At 43.4% G+C, this 22,401-nt stretch overlaps 1 protein-coding gene across 1 annotated transcript in view; it reads left to right on the forward strand.

Moving 5' to 3' along the window:
• Window positions 1-22,401, forward strand: part of LRRC7 (leucine rich repeat containing 7) — a 345,057-nt gene that overhangs the window by 149,518 nt on the left and 173,138 nt on the right. The window contains exon 4 of the mRNA XM_063427909.1: window positions 1,220-1,337. Coding sequence (XP_063283979.1) covers window positions 1,220-1,337 — 118 coding nt within the window. The remainder of the gene's footprint in view (window positions 1-1,219; window positions 1,338-22,401) is intronic.

A 22,401-nucleotide genomic window follows, 5' to 3' on the forward strand; every position in this document is an offset into this window, starting at 1 on the left:
TGATCCTAAAAAATAGAAATTTATGGGCATCACTAAACTCACTCAACGTTGGAGAGGTGGAGATATGATTAAAAAACTTGGCAAGAAAGAAATGGAGGGGGTAAACCATTTAGATACCTTACATCCTAATGGCTTACATGCAGAGTTCGACTGTGCCATTGGTTCTTTTTCCTTTGTTTCTTTTATCTATATGACTGCTGAGAATTGGATGTCCAATACAAGGAATAACCATATATCCTAAGTTGGGTTGTACCGTCCCCGCACTAAGCAGCAGAGCTCTTAGTTGCTCAAAAAAGTGTGAGTTAGTCTTTTATTGGGTTTTAAAAGATGTTTTAAAACTTGCTTGACATATTGCACAATTATATTTTCCTATCTTATTTTTGTCTTGAGGTCATCATATACCCATACAACATTGGACCTCATAAAGCAGGGGTCCTCAAACTCCGGCCCCCCAGATGTTGCTGAACTACAACTCCCATGATTCTTTGAATTACATAGATAACCAGAGAATCATGGGAGTTGTAGTTCAGCAACATCTGGGGGGCCGGAGTTTGAGGTCCCCTGTCATAAAGTGTATGTAAATGTACTGATTTGGTTTATACGCCTATCTACATATCTGTCTGTCTACTTCAATATGTATTTCTGTCTTTCTCTTTCTTTCTCAATATGTATGTCTGTCTATCTCTATATGCATTTGTCTGTCTATCTATCTCTTACCCTCTATCTCTCTCTGTCTGTATATCTATCTATTTTTCTGTTTGTCTATGTATCGATCTTTGTCAATAATACAAGAGTCAATCATATTGGTTTACAGAAAATCATTGAAAACTATTTCCTATTGAATTCTTTGCTTTCTGTTCTCATGTCTACGTGACCAGAGTAGGTGGTGCACAGACTTTTCCTACTCCCAACATGGATAAAATCAATTCACGAATGAAACACTGCACTCGGGGTTTGGATCTGATAGTCTTGTACTGAAGCTTCATCCCAAGTGGAATTCAAACCTCCTCCTCTATCATCATTATTTGTTAAAATCAGACTGTGGTCTTTTTCACAAATTAGAAAACATCTACATATATAATTGCTACACTTTCAAAATGCCTTTCATTGCAGAAGAAAGTAGATTTTTTTGCTGTTTTTCCTACTCGTTAAATATTCTTATGTAATCATTAATGCTATTGTGTATACCAATTTTAATTGAAATATCTTTTCTTGACAGCAATTGTTCAGTTGTCAGTCTCTACGGAAGCTGAGTATGCCGGACAATGATTTGTCGAACCTGCCAGCGTCAATTTCTAGCCTAGTTAATCTGAAGGAATTGGATATCAGCAAAAATGGTAAGGATGTAACTTTGATAAAAAAAAAAACTTTTTAAAAAGTATGTTAATGTTTTTTGTTTTTTTTTAAGAAATGTAAAATGCAAACTTTGTAATTTTTTTTTAAATACAATTATATAAATCAGAGTCGAAGTGCGTCAATCTGTGCTCACAGCCATAATATTACCATTGGTGTTGGTATAACAAGGCATTTTTGAAACATTTTTAATTAAACATTCGAAAGTCAACTTTGTAACGTGAATCCATTGATACATCATGGGCATATTCATTATTGTGTATATATACAGTTTGCTTTAATCCAATGTTCTTAAGACACACAAATTTCGGACAGGTGTCGGTTCAACTTGGTAAAATTTCAGAACTTTAATTCTGATTTGGCACTAAATTAAAAGAACAAAAAAGGACACAAATATCTGCCAATCAGTGTGCTGCAAAATATATAGATTATATAATGTGATGTATATATTTTTAGGACACTGATATTAGAATTTTCCACCATTTGGTTTACAGATCTAGTGAGAAAAAAGTAACCGTAACAGAGGGGAAAACATTGGGAGCAGTAAAAAGAAAATTATATTAATATATTTTCTTACTTATTAAATATTTAATATATAAATGTTTAAATCTAGATATTTTTTTTCTTTGTACTCACCTGTTTCTCCCTCTTTTGCTCACTTCTCACTTCATCTGTGAATCAAAGGGCAGCTAGTGACGGTCCCCTAGACATCAAACAACTTTTTCTCCCATCGATTATCTCAATTATATTTTGGGTTTACGGGCAGAGTTCAGAATTATGAACCAAAACAAATATGTCTGTCATTGCGCACTTTGGTTAGTTTTTGATACAGGTACAGTTAGGCTCTGAGTTCATGAATTCAACCGATTGCCTGATCAGTACAAGTTCGGCCAAATTGCAGTTCAGCCCCAAAATTTTTTTTCCAAATCTACAATTTACTAAAGTGAGATTTCTTGGAATGGTAAAGTGAATTTGTAGTAAATTTAACATTTTAGGTCAAAATAGTAAAAAAAAGAAAACATAACTTCATTATTATGTTAAAGCAACAAATAAAATCAACTTGTGGGGTTTTACAAGGATGACAGAAGAATTAAAACCAAAAGGGGACAATTTAGATAATTAGATACATAGATATGTAGTTATTGGCAGGGCATTTCCGCAGTGTCAGCAGAGTATACAGGTTGCTGTGCTTAGAGTTGTGTTAATTTTATGGAACCATGAACCCAGTAATCCTGTATTACCTACAACATCTCGCAGGTACTAAAGAAGAAGTGAGCCGCTAACTCTCTGTACATAAATATATAGAAAATTGGTATGTAGTGCGTATGCTTGAGGTAGAAAGGCAGCTGAAACACCCAAACCAGAGTCTCTCAATTCTGGTCCTGTAGAAAGTACATAAAATAAGTAGAGGGTGTAGCACCTTCATATGTTTTTCGAGGTAAGTGTTGTCTCAATGGTGGTGGGATATGTAAAAATAGAAGAATACAGCAAAATATAGTGCAGTATACAGCGCTGCATCTTTAACGAGGCTAACAAGGCATTTTTCTTGGGTGGCACTTTCACCATCCTCCAAGCGCCCTGGCATGTGCCCTGTTAGTCTCCCTTGTGGGGACCCAAGAGCTGGCCGGCTGGCCACCTCAGGGTCCCCCTAGAGGCATTCAAGCCTTTCACAATGCCGGTGGCGAGGGAGAACTGTCATATGAGCTCTTCCTGCTCAGCTCCCTCGCACACCTTGCAGTGATGACGGGAGCCGGAATATGATGTAATTCCGGATCCTGGCAGCACTGCGGGGCGCGTGAGGGAGCTAAGCAGGAAGAGCTCAGATGACAGTGCTCCCTCGCTGCATGCATTGGCTGACTGACTGCCGACTGGCCCGTTTACCTGTGCCTGCCTGCCACCTGTTCCTTCATGCTTGCCTGCCCGGCAGCAGGAGCCAGCCCCACTGGACCCCAGGGAAGAATCCACTCCAGCTCTACCAAAGGTAGGGAGGCTGGGTGGATGTAAATGAAAATTAAATTACATATTGTCACGATTCCAGGAACCAAACACGCTAACACACACACAGGTAAGGTGCAGTACCGGACCTTAGAGTGGCCGGGCTAAGCACACAAAGAATGTCATGCATGCTGCCGCTGGGGGACGCAGAGGAAGACGCGGGCGGCATCCGTGGCCGGGAGGATGCCGCCCGCCGAACGCACGCCAGGAAGGGGACCGCGGACGGCTGGAGGGTGAGTGCCGCGAGCGGACTGCAGCCTCCCCTCGCAGCCGCCCGCGGGATCCTGACACATATAGATTGTGTGACGCGCAGGTGGACCTTATTGTGCACCGAATACAAAACATAGAAGCCAATAAAAACATTTAGACACAGGTTTACATTCAGACACTCCCATACAATGTACACAATCCCTCCCCTTTGCCTGTGATACAATTAACAAAGACAATGAACTAACTCAATTAACTCTAAGCAGAAAAAAACATACATTTTTACAAAGTCTGGAAAACACCCCAAAACACCACATATTCCCATAAAAGTTCCCTGATAGCCCTGATCTGGGTGAACAACATATTCCAAAATCACCCAGAGCGGTTAAGGGGTTCAGGAATTTCCTGAAAGTCATAGCTTTGACCGACTGCAAGCATGGCCCCATGCCCAAAACAGTTCAATAGAATCAGGGCTAATGGTCGGTCTCTCTGTCTTCAGTACAAAAGTACATTACTCACATGAACAGAGCCTGTTTAAAGTATTTTAGCCAGGTTTATCACAGGGGCCATAGTCACAGGGTAGGAGGCTGGCAAACAGGCCCCTCCAAAAACCAGTTGTGAAGTTGCTTTCGTCACAGTATCTATTTGTGTGTCTGTATAACAGTGAATGTTTATCTGTGTGTATATGTTTGGATTTATGTGTTTGTGTCCATATATGCATATAATTATATGACTGTGTGTCTGTATGTATCTGTGTGAATACATCTATATGTGTGCATCTATGAGTGTGTGACTGTGACACACAGCCCCACTTGCAGCATCCCCAGAAAAAAATCAACACTACAAGCAGCCACCCACACACATGCAACCCCACAGGCAGCATCCCCACAACATACAACACCACAAGCAGCTTCCCTCCACACACACAACACCACATGCAGCTCCACACACATGTGTATATGTGTAAGGTGCCCAGCCCTGTGTTTCTGTGTGTGTTCTTGAGGAGTGTGTGTGTTTATTTTTTTTTTTTTTAAGTTTATATTTGTATTTATGTGTGAATGATAAAAGTTATGTATCTAGATGGGGGAGTAAGCCAATTTTAGGGGGCACTGAGATTTCTGATTATTTATATATTTATAAAACATGGGATGGGTTGGGGTGTCTTGAGGAAACTGGCCTTTGAGCAGCAAGGAAGCTAAATACGGTCCTGGGTATTGGGTTAACAAGTAACATCAATTTTAAAGGATCACTATAGAGTCAGTAACACAAACATGTATTCCTGATCCTATAGTGTTAAAACCACCATCTAGCCCCACTGGGCCCCTCATGTCTCCATAAATATAGCAAAATCTTAATTTATTTAAGCCTGAAGCTGTATCTCTGCATGCTGTTTGCCTCAGAAAAACAAGCAGTCTGCTGACATCATCAGAAGTGGTAGTCTGATCCAATCACAGTGCTTTTCTATGCGATTGGTTGAGACTGACAAGGAGGCAGATCAGGGGCAGAGCCAGCACAATTCAAACACAGCCCTGGCCAATCAACATCTCCTCATAGAGATGAATTTAATCAATTAATCTCTATGAGGAAAGTTCAGTGTCTGCATGCAGAGGGAGGAATGTTTGGATACATTTTAGGCAGCCATGACCCATGAAGGATCACTAACAGCCATCTGAGGAGTGGCCAGTGGAGTTATCACTAGGCTGTAATGTAAATACTGCATTTTCTCTGTGCTTACAGCAAAAAGCCTGAAGGTAATGATTCTACTCACCAGAAGAAATTCAATAAGCTGTAGTTGTTCTGGTGACTATAGTGTCCCTTTAAATTAAATTTTTTTTTTTTTAAATTGTGATCTGAATAGAAAATTTTAAAGGGACACTCCAGGCCCCTACAACACTAAAGCATTATTTAACTGCTTTATGTGTGAAGAGTGAGTCCTCTTTTCAATAGAACCTTTACACATCCCCCGGCTGTCAATCAGACACCCAGTTCTATTACTTCCTGGTTGTAATAGTGGAGCTAAATTCACGTGGCAGGTAATTGCCCAGAGCACCTGCCTTGCAAAGACTTCTCATTAGGAAGCCTGTGATTGGGCAGTCACAGAATGTCTGGGCAAGTTTAGAAGGGGAAGGCTTGCAAAGGCTGCAGACAAGGGATCTTCAGTTTTTACAAACTATTTTTAGATATACTCCCAATTTAAAAAATATACTCCTGGACCCTGCCCCCTCCACTCCCTCTCCCCCTCACTCCCTGGCATGCTATCATGCCCTCAACCCCAACCCAATGGCAGAACTAATGTAGAGAGGACCCTGGTGCAAGAAATTTTTTTCCCCTCCTTTTTAGTTCAAGAGTGGCGAAAAGATAGATCCTCATCTGTCGTTCAACTCCCACAATGCTATGCCAGCTGGATATCTACCATTTGCTCATTCTTGCAGGGTTGTATTTGTGAGCAGGGTTTGTGAGTTTGAATGTAAACATGTTTCTGTACAGAGTATGTGTGTGCATGTATGGGGTGTACTTGTATGTACTGTTACCATTGAAATGCTGTGGTGTACTTGTGTGTAGTGTTTGCGTTTAAATGCAGGGGTGTGTCGTTGTATGTAGTATTTTCTTTTGAAATGCAGGTGTGCTTTTGTGTGTTGTATTTGTGCTTGAGTAAAGGTGTGTGTTTGTATATAAGGTTGGTGTTTGCATATAATTTTAGAATTTTAATGCAGGGTTGTGTTTGTATGTAATGTTTACATTTGCATGCAAGGATGTGTTTGGATGTAGTGTTGTCTTTTAAATGTAGATGTACATTTGTGAGTACTATTTGTGTTTGAGTAAAGGGGTGTGTTTGCATATAAATTTGGAGTTTCAATTCAGAGGTATGTTTGTATATAATGTTTGATTTTGCACAGGTGTATTTGCATGTTGTGTTTGATTGCTGGGATATATGTTCAAACATACTTACACAGATATAAATACACATTAACACACACATACACACATATGAACACACTGACAAATACATACCTGGACACATGCAAACACCTTGACACACAGATACACACACTAACACACACTGATGCACAGATAAATACACTGACACATACACACTGTCACACAGATTCACACAGTGACACATACACACAGATGCACACATTGACAAATACACACTCTGATACACACAATGGCACAAACACACTCCAATACACACAGTGGCACATACACACACAGATACTCACGCTGACACACATACATACACACACACACAGGTACACATACGCTGATACACAGATGCACACATTGACACATAGACACACACACTGACACACAGATACACATACTGACACATACACAGATGCACACACTAATACATACACACAAACACACATTGACACATAGATATACACACTGACACACAGATACACATTTTGACTTACACTGACACATAGATACATACTAATATACACACACTGACACACAGATACATACTGACATAGGCGTGCGCAGCCTATTGCATTAGGGTGTGCACCCTAAAGCACAAACACACGCCGCATCTATATATATATATATATATATATATATATACACACACACATATATACATACACTGCTGTAAGTGTGTGTGTGTGCTCTGTTAGTGTGCTGTGTGAGGGTGGTGTGTGTAAGGGTGCTGCTGTGTGTGTGTATGTGTGAGGGTGCTGGTAGTGTGATATGTGGGTGAGGGTGTTTGTGTGTGTGTGTGTGTTAGGGTCCTGTTAGTGTGCTGTGTGAGGGTGCTGTGTGTGTGAGGGTGCTGTTTGTGTGATGTGTGTGTGATGGTGCTGTGTGTGTGAGGGTGCTGTTTGTGTGATGTGTGTGGGTGTCATGTATTTCTGAGGGTGCTGTTTGTGTGTGTGTGTTTGCGAGGGTGTTGTTAGTGTGCTGTGTGTGAGGGTGTTGTGTGTTTGTAAAGGTGCTGTGTGTGTTTGTGAGGGTGCGGTTAGTGTACTGTGTGTGTGAGGGTGCTGTATGTGTACTGTATGTGTGTGGGTGCTGTTTGGGTGCTGTGTGTGTGCTGTTTGTGTGAGAGTGCTGTATGTCTGTAGGTGCTTTTTGTGTGTGGGTGCTGTATGTGTGTGTGTGTGCTGTATGTTTGGACAGATTGTGGAGGTGGGGGCAGTTTAGTAAATATCCCCCCTCCCTTCTTACCTTATGTAGGGAGGGGGGATCCTTGCTGCCATGTGCCATCCCTAGAGAGTGGAGAGTGAAGAGTGGTCCAGTGGAGAGTGAACTCTAGCCTGCGGGGCTAGAGTTAACTCTCGTGAGATCTGAGCGTTGCCGCGGCAACGCTCAGATCTCGCCAGAGGAACCTGGCGGAGCTGCTGTCTAGAGCTCCCCGGGTCCTCTCCTGCCTCCCTTCATGCTGCTGTGGGCCGGTGAGGTGGATCTTTGATCTCCCCGCCGGCCCATGGAGGCTTAGAGCAGAGCCGACACTCAGCGCCGGTTCTGCGTGAGCTGACAGGGGAGAATAAAGTCCTGGGGAATAAAGTGTGGGAACCAAGATTCCCACCCCCCCAAAAAAATAATATACACTCCAGTGTGTGTATGTATATGTGTGTGTGTGTATATATATATATATATATATATATATACACACACACTGACACGCATACTCTAACACACACACATACACTCACAGACACACACACACTCATACATTCATAGACACACACATTCACAGACACACATATTCACATACACTGACACACATACACATTCACAGACACACATTCACAGATACACATACACACACACATTCACAGACACACACACACACATTCACAGACACACACATTCACAGACACACACACACACACATACACACAGACACACACACAAACATAGTCAAAGACACACACACACAAACACACACACACACATTCACACACACACAAATTATTATTTTTTTAATTCAAAAAATGTCCACCCAGCCTCCCTACCTGGAGTGCTGGCGTGGACTTGTCCCTGGGGTCCAGTGGGTCGGGCGGCTCTCTCAATATCAGCCGCGGCGAGGGAGCTGTGAGCTCTCTGCTCCCTCTCGCCGCGCGGGCTGTCTGCTGTAGCTGGGAGCCGGAATATGACGTCATATTCCGGCTCCCAGCATCAGCAAGCAGCGCGCGGCGAGAGGGAGCAGAAAGCTCACAGCTCCCTCGCCGCGGCTGATATTGAGAGAGCCGACCGGGGGGGTCAATAACCTCTTGCCCCCCCCCCCTCCCATCCATGACAGGGGGGACATGGGGGGAGGAAGGGGGGCGCTGAGTGCCTGCAGGAACGGTGTTCCTGCACAAAAAAAGTGCAGGAACTCCGTTCCTGCAGGACTCAATCCATAGGCGTGCCGCGGGGATTAGGGTGTGCCCAGGCACACCCGGCACACCCCGTGCGCACGCCTATGCATACTGACACACACACTAAGATACACACACTGACACAGATACACATACTGACTTACACTGACACATAGATACACACAGATACACACACTGACACTTACACTCAGATACACTCTGACACACACACGCACTTAGATACACACACTGACACACACACAAACAAACAGATAAACACATGACATACACACACTGATATATACATCAACCTTGACACACACACAACCATACATAAACACATATTTTTTATATTTCCAGTTACCCTTCTGTTAGCATACCTTTGTGTCCAGGATGGTGGATTGATTGTGGTCCTGACAGATGATGCTGATAAGAGCGAGTGTGGGATAGTCATCCAGCTGCCTATGCTGCCACCTCCCTCCCTTCCACGTGGCCCTTTCTGAGGCTTTGAGGAAGTGATGGTCTATCACTTCCTACAAGATGACCGCCACCATGATGGTATTGCTGAACAATGTGCCCAGGTCAGACCCCACGACCCCTTAACAGCACGACTGGGACCCTGTTCTGTGATACCCATCATGGTGGCCGTTAGTGCATAAGCCAATGATACCGGAGAAACTGACGGAAGCCAAGCACAGAGAGATGGACACAGGTTTCTTCAGGAAGGAAGAGATTCTTTATTGGATCACCGATCGGGACTCAGAGGGACTAGCGTCACCAAAATACAGCAAAGTCTGAGTACTGAATACATAGAGTACATTCCTTATATAGCACTGTAGCTCCTCCCACAATTAACTACACCCACACATACCCTTAACCTATTTAATGAATAGAGTCTAAACTCATCCATCCGGTCTAACCACGTGGCTCATCTGATACAAAGGAGAGGGACGCGTAATTCCAGTTCTTACATTCCTGCACCTGGTCAGTACAGTGATGACAGTATCTTAGCTACGTGTTATTAACTAACTGATACTACAAACACATATACATACATATGCCTTGTGGCAATCTTAGCCTGCTAAACTTGTATTTTACTGGAATTACATCACATTCCCCCCTTTGATGCCTCTGATATTTCACAATTACTTGAGGCATCACTTAACCTTGGTTTGCATATACCTCAGGTTACCATGAACCAGACCAGACTTATCTTATGATGTGAATCTTCAACATTCATCTTCTTGCATTGGTTCTCCCTGATCTAGAGCCTTATACTTATATATCGCCATTATCTGTGCAGCAGCCTTCCTCTCTGCTATACTTCCTATCAGGCTTTGCACAGACCTAACTACTAAGGGTATAAGACACGGTAGGAGTAGACACAACAGTAAAATCAGTAGGACTCCACCTACCACTGCCTTAAGCCCTCCAAACCACTCATACCAGCTACCAAACCAACTACTTGGATTGTACCCTTTCCATACCTGAGTAGGCACATGCGCTAGTTTAACCATATGGCTAGTAAGCTCAGCTATTGCTTGCCCTTCGTCATCTATTTGAAGACAGCAATTACTTAGGTTAAACTTCCCACATACACCTCCCTCTACTGCCAAAAGGTAATCCAAGGCTAATCTATTTTGGTAGACTGCTGTCCTCATCCTGGTGTTATGCTTCGCTAGAAGATTGAGCGCTTGTGATGTCTCATTTGTGATAATCTCAACCACCGCCTGTAATCTTATAATACGGTTGAGCATATAAATAGGGGTTCTATAACCAAAGGTACCATCCTCAGCCCACGTGGCTGGCCCATAATAATCTATAATACGCTGGGGAGGCCATTCATTATCTTCCCAGGCGCCTATCTCTATGGGTCCCCTTTTCTTCCTATGATTCACATCATACACTTTAACACCTAAAGTCTCACCTGTTTCAATCGGTAACAAGAAGAAGGATGGTTTGAGCATACCCAACACACATGCCCCTTCCCAGTCCTGTGGCAACTCCGAATAGGCTTTCTTACCACAGATCCAGTACAAATTTGCTGGGGCTCTCCAGGTAGATGTGATGGATAGATCAAACCACACATCCTTTAAATTGGCATATCTAGCAAACGGGTTAGATGGTTCTGAGACATTTGAAGCCGACCACCAAGTTGTATTCTTTGTATCATCATCATAAGCTTTTTGCCCTAGACAAGTTAATTCTCCTACAGAAGTATTATACATCATTCCTTTCCTTGCTATGCAAACATAACCTATGATGGAGGTCTTTAATCTCCACTCAGATTTACCTCTAACACTCATATGATAATCGGCTTGTGTAGATATTAATTGGTCAACTGCCTCAGAACCGGACATTACCTCCTTTGCTTCCCAAGGCCATTGGTCTCCCATGTTAGTACCTCCACACACATAGCAGTTGGTAACATTAAGACTACCGGCAATACTTTCAGCTAAATCGATGAACAGGTTTTTAGCATTATGGGGGATCTTATTATCTATACTCATCTCTTCGTAAAAGGAATGGTATACTTGATGAGTCTGGGAGGATACCGTATCAGTCTCTATTCCTATAAACAATAATGTCCCAGGATCTAAACCCGTCCCGTATATTTGAAACCCAAATAAATTTCCATACTTATCTAAGAACTTGTCGGGGTTATTAATGAGTATATGGACTGGGTTGCATTCCATAGACTTACAATAAGGGCTAGTCGGCAACTTAGTCACTATCATGTCTTTGTCTACTGTCTGTCCCCAAGTTGCCCACCCCACACAAGACCAATATGGGCAAAAGTTATAATCTCTATTTGGGCATCTAGGACTTACATATTTATTTTTGCTACTGGGACAAATATATTTATCGTTAGACCCATACGTCCTCTCCCATCTAAGATCCCCACATACATTCCACGGCTTTCTACCACTCGATATCGCTTTACACGCATCAAATAGCAGAACACCCGAAGAATGTACGGATTCTAACACCGTTTTATTAATTAGGGTCCCCTGAGGATCTCCATTCCTGAGAGTCAACCAGATTGTACGAGGTTGATACTCCGGACTGAAGCACTTAGGTTCTCCTACTCCTAAATGGCACACACTATAATCTATATTTAAGTATCTACATCTCGATACATCTCCTTTACACTCGTATTGTGAATGCCAAATTAGGGTTTGGGAAATATGGTTACCTGTTCTCGTAGTCTTAATGCATACCTCACAGCTAGGAGTGTCGGTACCTCTACCTTCCTGAATATAAAAACACATGTAAATAAACACAATCAAAAGCACATCTTTCGCCGTCATCCTCAGTCTTCGTCCGTGCGATGGAACCTCAGCTTCCAGGATGTGAGGGCTGCAGGGAATGGAGTTCTGCTCGTCTTCACAGGTGTCCCTTCGAGACTTTCCTGGCTTATACACTATGTGATGGTAAGCGGACAGGCTTTATTATGGCCTTCTCACTCACACCTGTAACAATAAAATTTGTAATCCACAATAATTCCTCGTTACTCCGACTGAGTAGTGCGTTTTAACCGGATCTTGCAGGGATTCTCTGGATCTACTGTAACTTGCCAAGAATCGACTGCTGCTGGTTTAACCCTGGAGTGATGTATCCACGGAGTCACTTCTGCTACTTTTATTGCTGTAGGGGTAGACAAAAGAACAACATAAGGACCTCTCCACTTGGGCCCTAACGGTACATTATTCCACTCTTTAATCCACACTTGATCTCCTGGATGATAACTATGAACAGGGGGATAAATATTCACAGGTAATCTATCTTGTACCCATTTCTGTACCTCCTCCATAGTCTTACCCAACTCTACAACCTGCTGCCGGGTAATTCCTTCTCCCAACTGACTCAAGTCCCCCCTTAAGTTACCAAGTACGGGAGGTGGTCGCCCATACATGATTTCAAAAGGAGAGAGGCCCATCCTTCTGGTAGGGGTACTGCGGATTCGCAATAAAGCTATGGGTAAGAGAACGTTCCACTTAAGTTGGGTTTCCTGACACATTTTAGCCAACTGGTTCTTTATAGTTCTATTCATTCTCTCTACCTTACCAGAACTCTGGGGTCTATATGCAGTATGAAGCCTCCACTTTATACCAAGCATATGAGTCAGTTGTTGTAGGCACTGATGAACAAAAGCTGGACCATTGTCCGATCCTATAGAACAGGGTAGTCCATATCGGGGTATTATTTCTCGTAGCAGGAATCTCACAACTTCTCCTGCTTTCTCTGTACGAGTAGGACATGCTTCTACCCAGCCTGAATAGGTGCACACAATTACCAGCAGGTAACGATGTCCACCCGATTTAGGCATCACTGTAAAGTCTATTTGTAGATCGGACATGGGGAGTCCCCCCATAAACTGAACTCCTGGTGGCTTTACTGGTCCTTGTCTTGCATTATTCTTAGCACACGTTACACATCTGCGTACAATGGCCTGAGTCAAGTTGGACAATCTTGGTATGTAGAAATGTTTTCTAAGAGATTCTTCAGTACTGTCTCTCCCAGAATGTGTCCCGTTGTGATAATTTTGGACAATTTCTACCGCTAGCGATGCTGGTATAACTATTCTTCCATCTTCTAGCTGATACCACTTGTTCTCCAGATACTTTCCCGGTTCAGTCTTTAACCACTCCTCTTCTTGAGCTGTATAAACTGGAGTCCATTGGGACAGTGGAGTTGGTATAAGAGCAGCTATATGCCCCACATACTCCTGTCTTCCTGATTCAGCAGCACGCTTAGCTGCACTATCTGCCATCCGATTTCCCTTGGTTACATCACCATCACCTCTCAGATGTGCTCGACAATGAATAATACCGACTTCTTTCGGCTCCCACACTGCTTCCAATAGTTGTAGGATTTCAGCTGCGTACTTGATTTCTTTGCCCTCTGAATTCAGTAGTCCTCTTTCTTTATACAAAGCTCCGTGGGCATGAGTGGTTAAAAACGCATACTTAGAGTCCGTATAGATATTTACTCTTAAACCTTCAGCCAATTGTAACGCTCGTGTTAGTGCTATTAATTCTGCCTTTTGTGCTGATGTTCCTTTCGCCAGTGGCCGAGCTTCTATCACCTTGTCTATGGTTGTTACTGCATATCCTGCATAGCGGATCCCTTCTTTCACATAACTACTGCCGTCGGTGTAATATTGAACATCGGGGTTCTGGATGGGAAAATCACGAAGATCTGGTCTACTTGAGAATACTTCATCCATTACTTCCAAACAATCATGTTGACTTTCAGTAGGTTGTGGCAAAAGGGTAGCTGGATTTAAGGTGTTTACAGTCTCTAAATGCACTCTTGGGTTTTCACACAACATTGCTTGATACTTGGTCATACGGCTATTACTAAACCAATGATTTCCTTTGTAATCCAACAACGTCTGTACTGCATGTGGGACTCGTACATAAAGTTCTTGACCCAGAGTGAGTTTATCGGCTTCAGCTACTAGCAGGGCGGCTGCAGCTACGGCTCTTAGACAAGGTGGAAGTCCGCTGGCCACTGCATCCAGTTGCTTAGACATGTAGGCAACAGGTCTTTGCCATGATCCCAAGTACTGTGTCAATACTCCCACAGCCATTCTTCTTTGCTCGTGTACATATAAGTAGAATGGTCGTGTGTGATCAGGTAGACCTAATGCTGGGGCACTCATCAAAGCCTTCTTCACATCTTCAAATGCCGTTTGCTGTTCTTGGGTCCATAAGAAGGGGTCGTGCTCTGTACCTTTGATAGCTGCGTACAGAGGTTTTGCTAGTATCGCATAGCTGGGAATCCATATCCTACAGAAGCCTGCTGCCCCCAAGAATTCTCGCACTTGTCTTCTATTCTTGGGTATTGGTATTTGGCAGACAGCTTCTTTTCTCTCTGGCCCCATAATTCTTTGACCTTCAGAGATATGGAATCCTAGATACTTGACAGTTGGCAAACACAACTGAGCCTTCTTTCTAGACACCTTGTATCCTGCCTTCCAGAGAATGTGTAGTAGATCGTGCGTTGCTTGCTGACAGATTTCTTTTGTAACTGCTGCTATCAACAAGTCATCTACATATTGTAACAATACACACTCTCCTGGGATGGACTCGAAATCCAATAGATCTTGACTTAGGGCTGAACCAAATAGGGTAGGTGAATTTTTAAACCCTTGGGGCAGTCTTGTCCAAGTCATTTGGCGTTTTGAGCCCGTTACAGCGTTCTCCCACTGGAAAGCGAAAATACATTGACTTTCTGCGGCAATTCGGAGGCAAAAGAAGGCATCTTTGAGATCTAAGACTGTGAAGTAAGTAGCCCCGCCCGGAATTAAAGCAAGCAGGTTATATGGATTGGGTACAACTGGATGTATGCTAACAACCGCATCATTGACTGCTCTTAAGTCCTGCACAGGTCGATACTCATCTGTGCCGGGCTTTTGAACAGGCAGCAATGGGGTGTTCCAGGGGGAAGTACAGAATTTTAGGATACCATACCGTATGAACTTATCCAGATAGGATTGGATGTTCTTCTTAGCCTTCTGCGGAATGTGATATTGTCTTAGGCTCACTGGATAAACCCCATGTTTCAGTTCAATTTTTATTGGTGGAATATTGCGGGCCAGTCCTGGTGGGTTGTTCTCTGCCCAAACTCCTGGTATGTTAAACAATGTCTCATCACTCCTAGGGTTTTGGCTAGTCAACACTGTATAAAGTCGCCACTCTTCTTCCTTTGGTACGGATAAAGTCATAATACCTGAAGGTCCATTAAACTTTAAAGATGTTGTTCCATCTGGTAGGAACGTAATCTGCGCTTGTAATTTGGATAGCATATCACGTCCCAGCAATTGGACTGGACATTCAGGCATATAAAGGAATTGGTGTTTTACTACGTGGCCTCCCAATGTACAGAGTCGACTTTTAAGAACCGGTCTTTCAGCACTTCTTCCAGTTGCTCCTATCACAGTAATAGTCCTTCCAGATGGAGGAGCAACTAGATTAGTCACCACTGAATGTTCAGCACCAGTGTCGATCATGAACGCACTCCTTTTCCCCCCTATTGATACATCGACCATAGGCTCCGCTCGACCAAGGGGGATGGAGCCCGGTCGGTATCAATAGTCCTCCATGACCGTGTCAGCCAATCCTACGAAGTCCCTACCTTCTCTATCGCGGGACCTTTGCGCTGCTGGAATATATCTGTCTTCCCTAACACTTCCTCTGTTCCCATTACTCCCTCTATAACCATTACTCCCTCCGGGGCCTCCTCTACCTCTCGCTCTGCCTCTAAAGTTTCCGTAGCCTGCCCTGGGTAGGACCCTCTCGTACTGCTCTCTTTGCGGACATTCGTTCCTCCAATGCCCTTCTTCCTTGCAATACGCACACTGATCCCTACTCAAAGGCTCCCTACTCCATCTATTATTGCCTCTATCTGGGCCCCGTTTATCTACGCCTGCGATCGCTACCGCTAGCATATCAGCCTTTTTACGCATCTTGCGCTCCTCCTCTTTCTTGCTTTCTGTTTCCCTATTCATATACACCTTATTAGCTACCTCCATTAGTTGGGTGATTGACATACCTGCAAACCCTTCTAGCTTTTGTAGCTTGCGCTTAATATCTCCGTAAGCTTGGCTGACAAAGGCGGAGTTCACCATTCGGGAATTGTCTGCGTCTTCCGGATTAAAGGGGGTGTACAAGCGGTACGCCTCCAATAATCGGTCATAAAAGACACTGGGCGCTTCATCGCTTTTCTGGATCACCTCAACTGTCTTCGACATGTTAATGGCTTTCTTTCCTCCGGCTTTCATGCCAGCAATTATAGCGTCTCTATAGGCTCTGAGTTGAACCATATCAGCACCATTTACGTTCCAATCGGGATCAGTGTTGGGATAATGTGTTGCGGCCCATGCTGCTGGATTAGCTTGGTTCAAAGCACGGGCTCTATCTTCTAATGCTTTAATGGCTGCTTGATTTATTCTTGTCCTTTCCTCATTGTTAAATAAAGTCATTAGTAACTGCTGGCAATCAGCCCATGTCGGATTATGCGTCTGTACTATTGAGGTGAACAGATCAGTCATGGCTTGTGGTTTCTCAGTATACGAGGAATTATGGGTCTTCCAGTTTAAAAGGTCGGTAGTGGTGAAAGGGACATATACGAAGACAGGGTCAGCGTGTGCCATTTGACCTGCGGCATCGATATAAGCTGACCCGGGATTTAAGCGAAGAGGCATCTGATAGTGCTTTAATTGTTGGGCACCAGTCAACTGTCGGGTTTGGATGGGGCTACGTAGGGAAGCGTCAGTCATGGGTTCCGGTCGGGGAGAGATAGGGTATGGGGATGTGGGAGGTTGGTTTTGGGAAAAGGTAGTGAATAGAACACTTCGGGCCGAGCTAGATGAAGCTTGACCGGAAGTCTGAAGTGGCGCCAAATCAGGATATTCATTTTTAATGGAGGTTGGTCTATCTGGTTCCGGAAGGGGGGATTTAGTACGAGGGGGGGTGGATCCTGCACTGGAGGAGGAAGCGGAAGTGGATGGGGGTAGTGAGGGAAGGGTTACAGGACTTCCTGCGTTTGCGTCACTTCTTCTTAACGGAAAGTAAGGGGGCGGCAAAGGGATCTCGGACTCAGGGGGCGTGTCCAAAATGGGCCTAACACCAGCCCTAGTGGACGAACAAGTCCTAGCTACCATGAGGCGACACTGTTCCTCGTGGCATGTCCGGAGCCATTTTGGCGAGTCATTTACGGCCTGTCTCCAACAATCAATATAAGGAAACTGGCCGTAAAGTTCAGGCCTACCTGATACAGCCACGTGTAAGCGCTGTACCAGAGTTGGATCCAAACTGCCACGTGGCGGCCATGCCGCAACCAAAGTAGGCCACTCCCTAGTGCACAAAGTGACCAAACGTACAGGGGACATCTTAACCCCAAAATCACAAACTTTGAATCCCTTTTTAAAATTCTTAACCATACATCCTAAGGGATCCGGAATCGTTGACTGCGACGCACCCATACTTAACAGTGGAACGTTGTCGACAACGATTACTATACACGCGTACTATTCAACAGTCACACCCGTTTCCTCTGGCAACAGCACCACGTGGTACGGTTATCAAGTGAAACGTACACAATAACAATAAACACTCAGGGAATTCCCGTACACACACAGCTGCTACACCAGTCACTATATAATCAATATTATGCCCTTTGGCGTAACTACACAGTCACCCACGCTATAATTCTCTATATACGAATTACCCGTCTATAACACACCCCAGTAACATCGTCTTTTACAAATAGCGGTTACAGTACGGTTAGCATAGGTCAAAGCACAAGTTAAGGTCACAATACAATTATTAGTGGTTATGGTGTTAAACATGCAATGGACGACAATGATTAGTACTTATTATATAATGTCAGTAAATATACAGGGTTATGGTACCGTGCACTATAATACAGCAACACACTATTAACACTCTCGCTAGACGGCTGAGCTCGCGCTATCTAACAAGATATACACTTTACTAAACAATCGTTAACACATTTACAATTCCCAACTAAACTATTGGCCAGTACCTTGAATGGACTACCTAAAACTATATACACCCGTTTTGGTTAGCCACACTGCCCAATCACCACATATACATAGCGAGCTAGAGATCCGAATTTACACAGGCGCCTCTTAGTCGCACTATACAACGAGCTAGAGATCCGAATTTACACAGGCGCCTCTTAGTCGTACTATCAAAAGTCTAGTGGGTTCCAAATTTACACGCCTTCCCACTTAGCCCAGATAGGATGAGAACTAGCGAACCGAATTTACACAGGCGCCGCTTAGTCTCCCGGTCCCTCCGACCTAGCGAACGTAATATACACCCTAGAACGCTAGTCTAGACAAGACACCGGTGTCCGGCTAGGGCTATCTTACACCAGGACCCCGCCTGACTAACCAAATCAAACGGTCTGACTAAAGAGCGTTCGATCGAGCGGTGCGCCTTCGCTCCTTCCCTCCGACAGAGGGGGCAGATACAGATTCAAAAACCCCTTTGGGCCTACCGCACAATCGGTATACCCCTAGCGGGTCCTGCCGTCTAAAACAGCAGTTATCTTACCTCCTCGTTCCTGAACCTGAGTTCACACTCATCGACGGGGACACCCCAGCACTTCTCACGTAGAGGCCGATGATCTCCTGGACAACAGACCAGTGGCGCCGAGACGAAGGGAGGTCCACGCAGAAGTTCAGGGGTGCAGCCGTAGAGAACGTGGGCAAAGATAGACCGTCTCACGCCTCTGCCTCTCAGCTACCGTTGAACGATGAGCTTCCCGGCCAATGCACCAAATGATACCGGAGAAACTGACGGAAGCCAAGCACAGAGAGATGGACACAGGTTTCTTCAGGAAGGAAGAGATTCTTTATTGGATCACCGATCGGGACTCAGAGGGACTAGCGTCACCAAAATACAGCAAAGTCTGAGTACTGAATACATAGAGTACATTCCTTATATAGCACTGTAGCTCCTCCCACAATTAACTACACCCACACATACCCTTAACCTATTTAATGAATAGAGTCTAAACTCATCCATCCGGTCTAACCACGTGGCTCATCTGATACAAAGGAGAGGGACGCGTAATTCCAGTTCTTACATTCCTGCACCTGGTCAGTACAGTGATGACAGTATCTTAGCTACGTGTTATTAACTAACTGATACTACAAACACATATACATACATATGCCTTGTGGCAATCTTAGCCTGCTAAACTTGTATTTTACTGGAATTACATCACACCACCCGATGGGCTCGCCAAACTTCTGGCATAAAAGGGAATCACGACATGTCATGTGTCCTTAAGGGGTTAAATAAAGATTGGAATCTTTCTGCAATTATGTTGCATGTACCTATGTATAGTTAGTTGTATAGAGAAGATTACACAGCTGTGAGCCCTCTATTATGGATTCAGGAGACATCATAAATCAAAGGTAATTTGATCTTGATGTCTCCATAACCCCTATAAAATAATTCATTTTAATTGGTCTTGATTAGGTATCATTAAAATGACATAATTTTAAAAGAAAATGCATTATTTTGAAAAAAAAAAGTATTTTTATTTAATTTATTTGGTCACAATAAGCAGTCTTCACACTCTGACGTCTCCTACTGTGTGGTGAAATGGACAGATAATATGATATAATATTAAATATCAGTTAGAAACCATAATTACAAGGTCACTCAGTGCTGTCAATGGCTGAGCTGTGTACATACATTTAATAAGGAAGTCTTCCTGATGTGAGGGGGCGTGACAAAAGAGGCAGGCTTATGGTGAAGCATTCTACATAACATTTATTTTTTTTGTGCAAACACTATAAAGATTTGAGAATGCAAACCAATAAAAAATACTGCGTCTTAATGAGACCAAAACCTACCAAATGCTCAAGTCGTCTCTCTTTAAAGAAGTAAGCGCGAGCAGATGTTTTATTTATAATTCATTAAAATTACCCCAAAAAGAAGCTCTACATAAAATATTTTGTTTTTGCAATCTTTGTGAAATAACCGTGTAATGATTGCAATGGTGATTCATTTATCATAGCATTTTAATTTTCAGACTGAGCATTGAGGAGGAGAGATTCCCAATTATCGAGCCCTGGCATAGTTCTGAATCATCGCATGAAAGTAATCAATATTTAAAAGGTTTATCCCAGATAAAAAAAAATATGCTTTAATTTGATGTCAGGATGATCTGATTCACCGACATTACACGCATAACAAACATTTCAAGAGTGCAGTTCAGTCTACGAAATATAATTGTTTTGTACTAATAGCTGAGATAATTAATGGTCCCACTTTTAATTAGCTACTGATCTAATCTTAGCTTTGATTAAACTGCCAGCACCAGAGATGCATAGACATGCTTATTTTTAGCTAAGAACCAAGATTTGGGCCCTATCTCCCTTGCGCTTGTGTTTAACCCCTTGAGTGCCAGTCCAATAAAACTCTCAGGATTAATGAGTAACAGGTTCATAAGTCCTGTCTTTTTTAATTTGCTGTGTCAGAAAAAAAGGATCAGCCTGTTCTTTTTATTCATTACTTACAATCTCATTTTCTTTTTAACCAAGAATCGGTACGTTTTACATTTTAATGTGGTTATTTTTAGACTGCGATCAATTGTAAACTAATACATCTGAAGTCAGAGCAGATTAAGAGGGTTGTTTAAGTTCACAGAAATTGAACCACCGTTGCGGATTTGTGTTACAAAACTTGATCAAATTAAGTGATTTATGACTGCAGTTAATGTAGAGACAGGCTACTGTATAAAATGCTGGATAATAAAACGTGAAGTCATTAGCCTGCATAAACCTGCATCTGCTATCACTAGCGCAAGAAAGGTTCAAAGGCGTCCTATAGGAATGAAGGGAAATGTGTGAGTGGTGGGAGTACAGGAAAGATTGGTTTGGGCTCTTTTGGTAGTGCAGGAACAAGTGTCCATGTCAGCATGTGAGTGCAGGAAAGAGGAGCTGTGACTGTAAAGGAATGCAAGGAAGAGCGGTTGTGGCTGCGTGGGAGTGCAGGAATGAATGGTTATGGTTATGTGGGAGTGCAGGAATGAATGGTTATGGTTATGTGGGAGTGCAGGAATGAATGGCTGTGGCTATGTGGGAGTGCAGGAATGAATGGTTATGGTTATGTGGGAGTGCAGGAATGAATGGTTATGGTTATGTGGGAGTGCAGGAATGAATGGTTGTGGCTATGTGGGAGTGCAGGAATGAATGGTTGTGGCTATGTGGGAGTGCAGGAATGAATGGTTGTGTGGAAGTGCAGGAATTGATGTGTGTAGCTGTGTGAGTGCAGGAATGAATGGTTGTGGCTGTGTGGGAATGCAGGAATTAATGGTTAAGGCTATGTGGGAGTGCAGAAATGAATGGTTGTGGCTGTGTGGCGGTGCAGGAATTAATGGTTGTGACTGTGTGGGAGTGCATGAATTAATGTTTTTTTAGGTGTGTGGGAGTGCAGGAATAAATTGTTATGGCTATGAGGCAATGCAGGAAATAGTTGCTGTGGTTATGTGGGAATGCGAAGAAATAGATTGTGGTTGCATGGAAGTGTAAGATAGAAAGTTTGTGACTGCACGGAGTTGCAGAAATGAATAGTGATGGTTTTATGGAAGTTCTAGATACAGTGGTGATGGCTGTGTTAAAATGCAGAAAATTGTTTTGGTGATAGTGTGAGGATGCAGGAAAGCGTGTTGGTGATAGTGTGAGGATGCAGGTAAGCGTGTTGGTGATAGTGTGAGGATGTAGGAAAGCGTGTTGTGATAGTGTGAGGATGCAGGTAAGCGTGTTGGTGATAGTGTGAAGATGCAGGTAAGCGTGTTGGTGATAGTGTGAGGATGCAGGTAAGTGTGTTGGTGATAGTGTGAGGATGCAGGAAAGCGTGTTGGTGATAGTGTGAGGATGCAGGAAAGCGTGTTGTGATAGTGTGAGGATGTAGGAAAGCGTGTTGGTGATAGAGTGAGGATGCAGGTAAGCGTGTTGGTGATAGTGTGAGGATGCAGGTAAGCG

Source organism: Pelobates fuscus, chromosome 7, assembly GCF_036172605.1.
Source record: "Pelobates fuscus isolate aPelFus1 chromosome 7, aPelFus1.pri, whole genome shotgun sequence".
Lineage (NCBI taxonomy): Eukaryota > Metazoa > Chordata > Amphibia > Anura > Pelobatidae > Pelobates > Pelobates fuscus.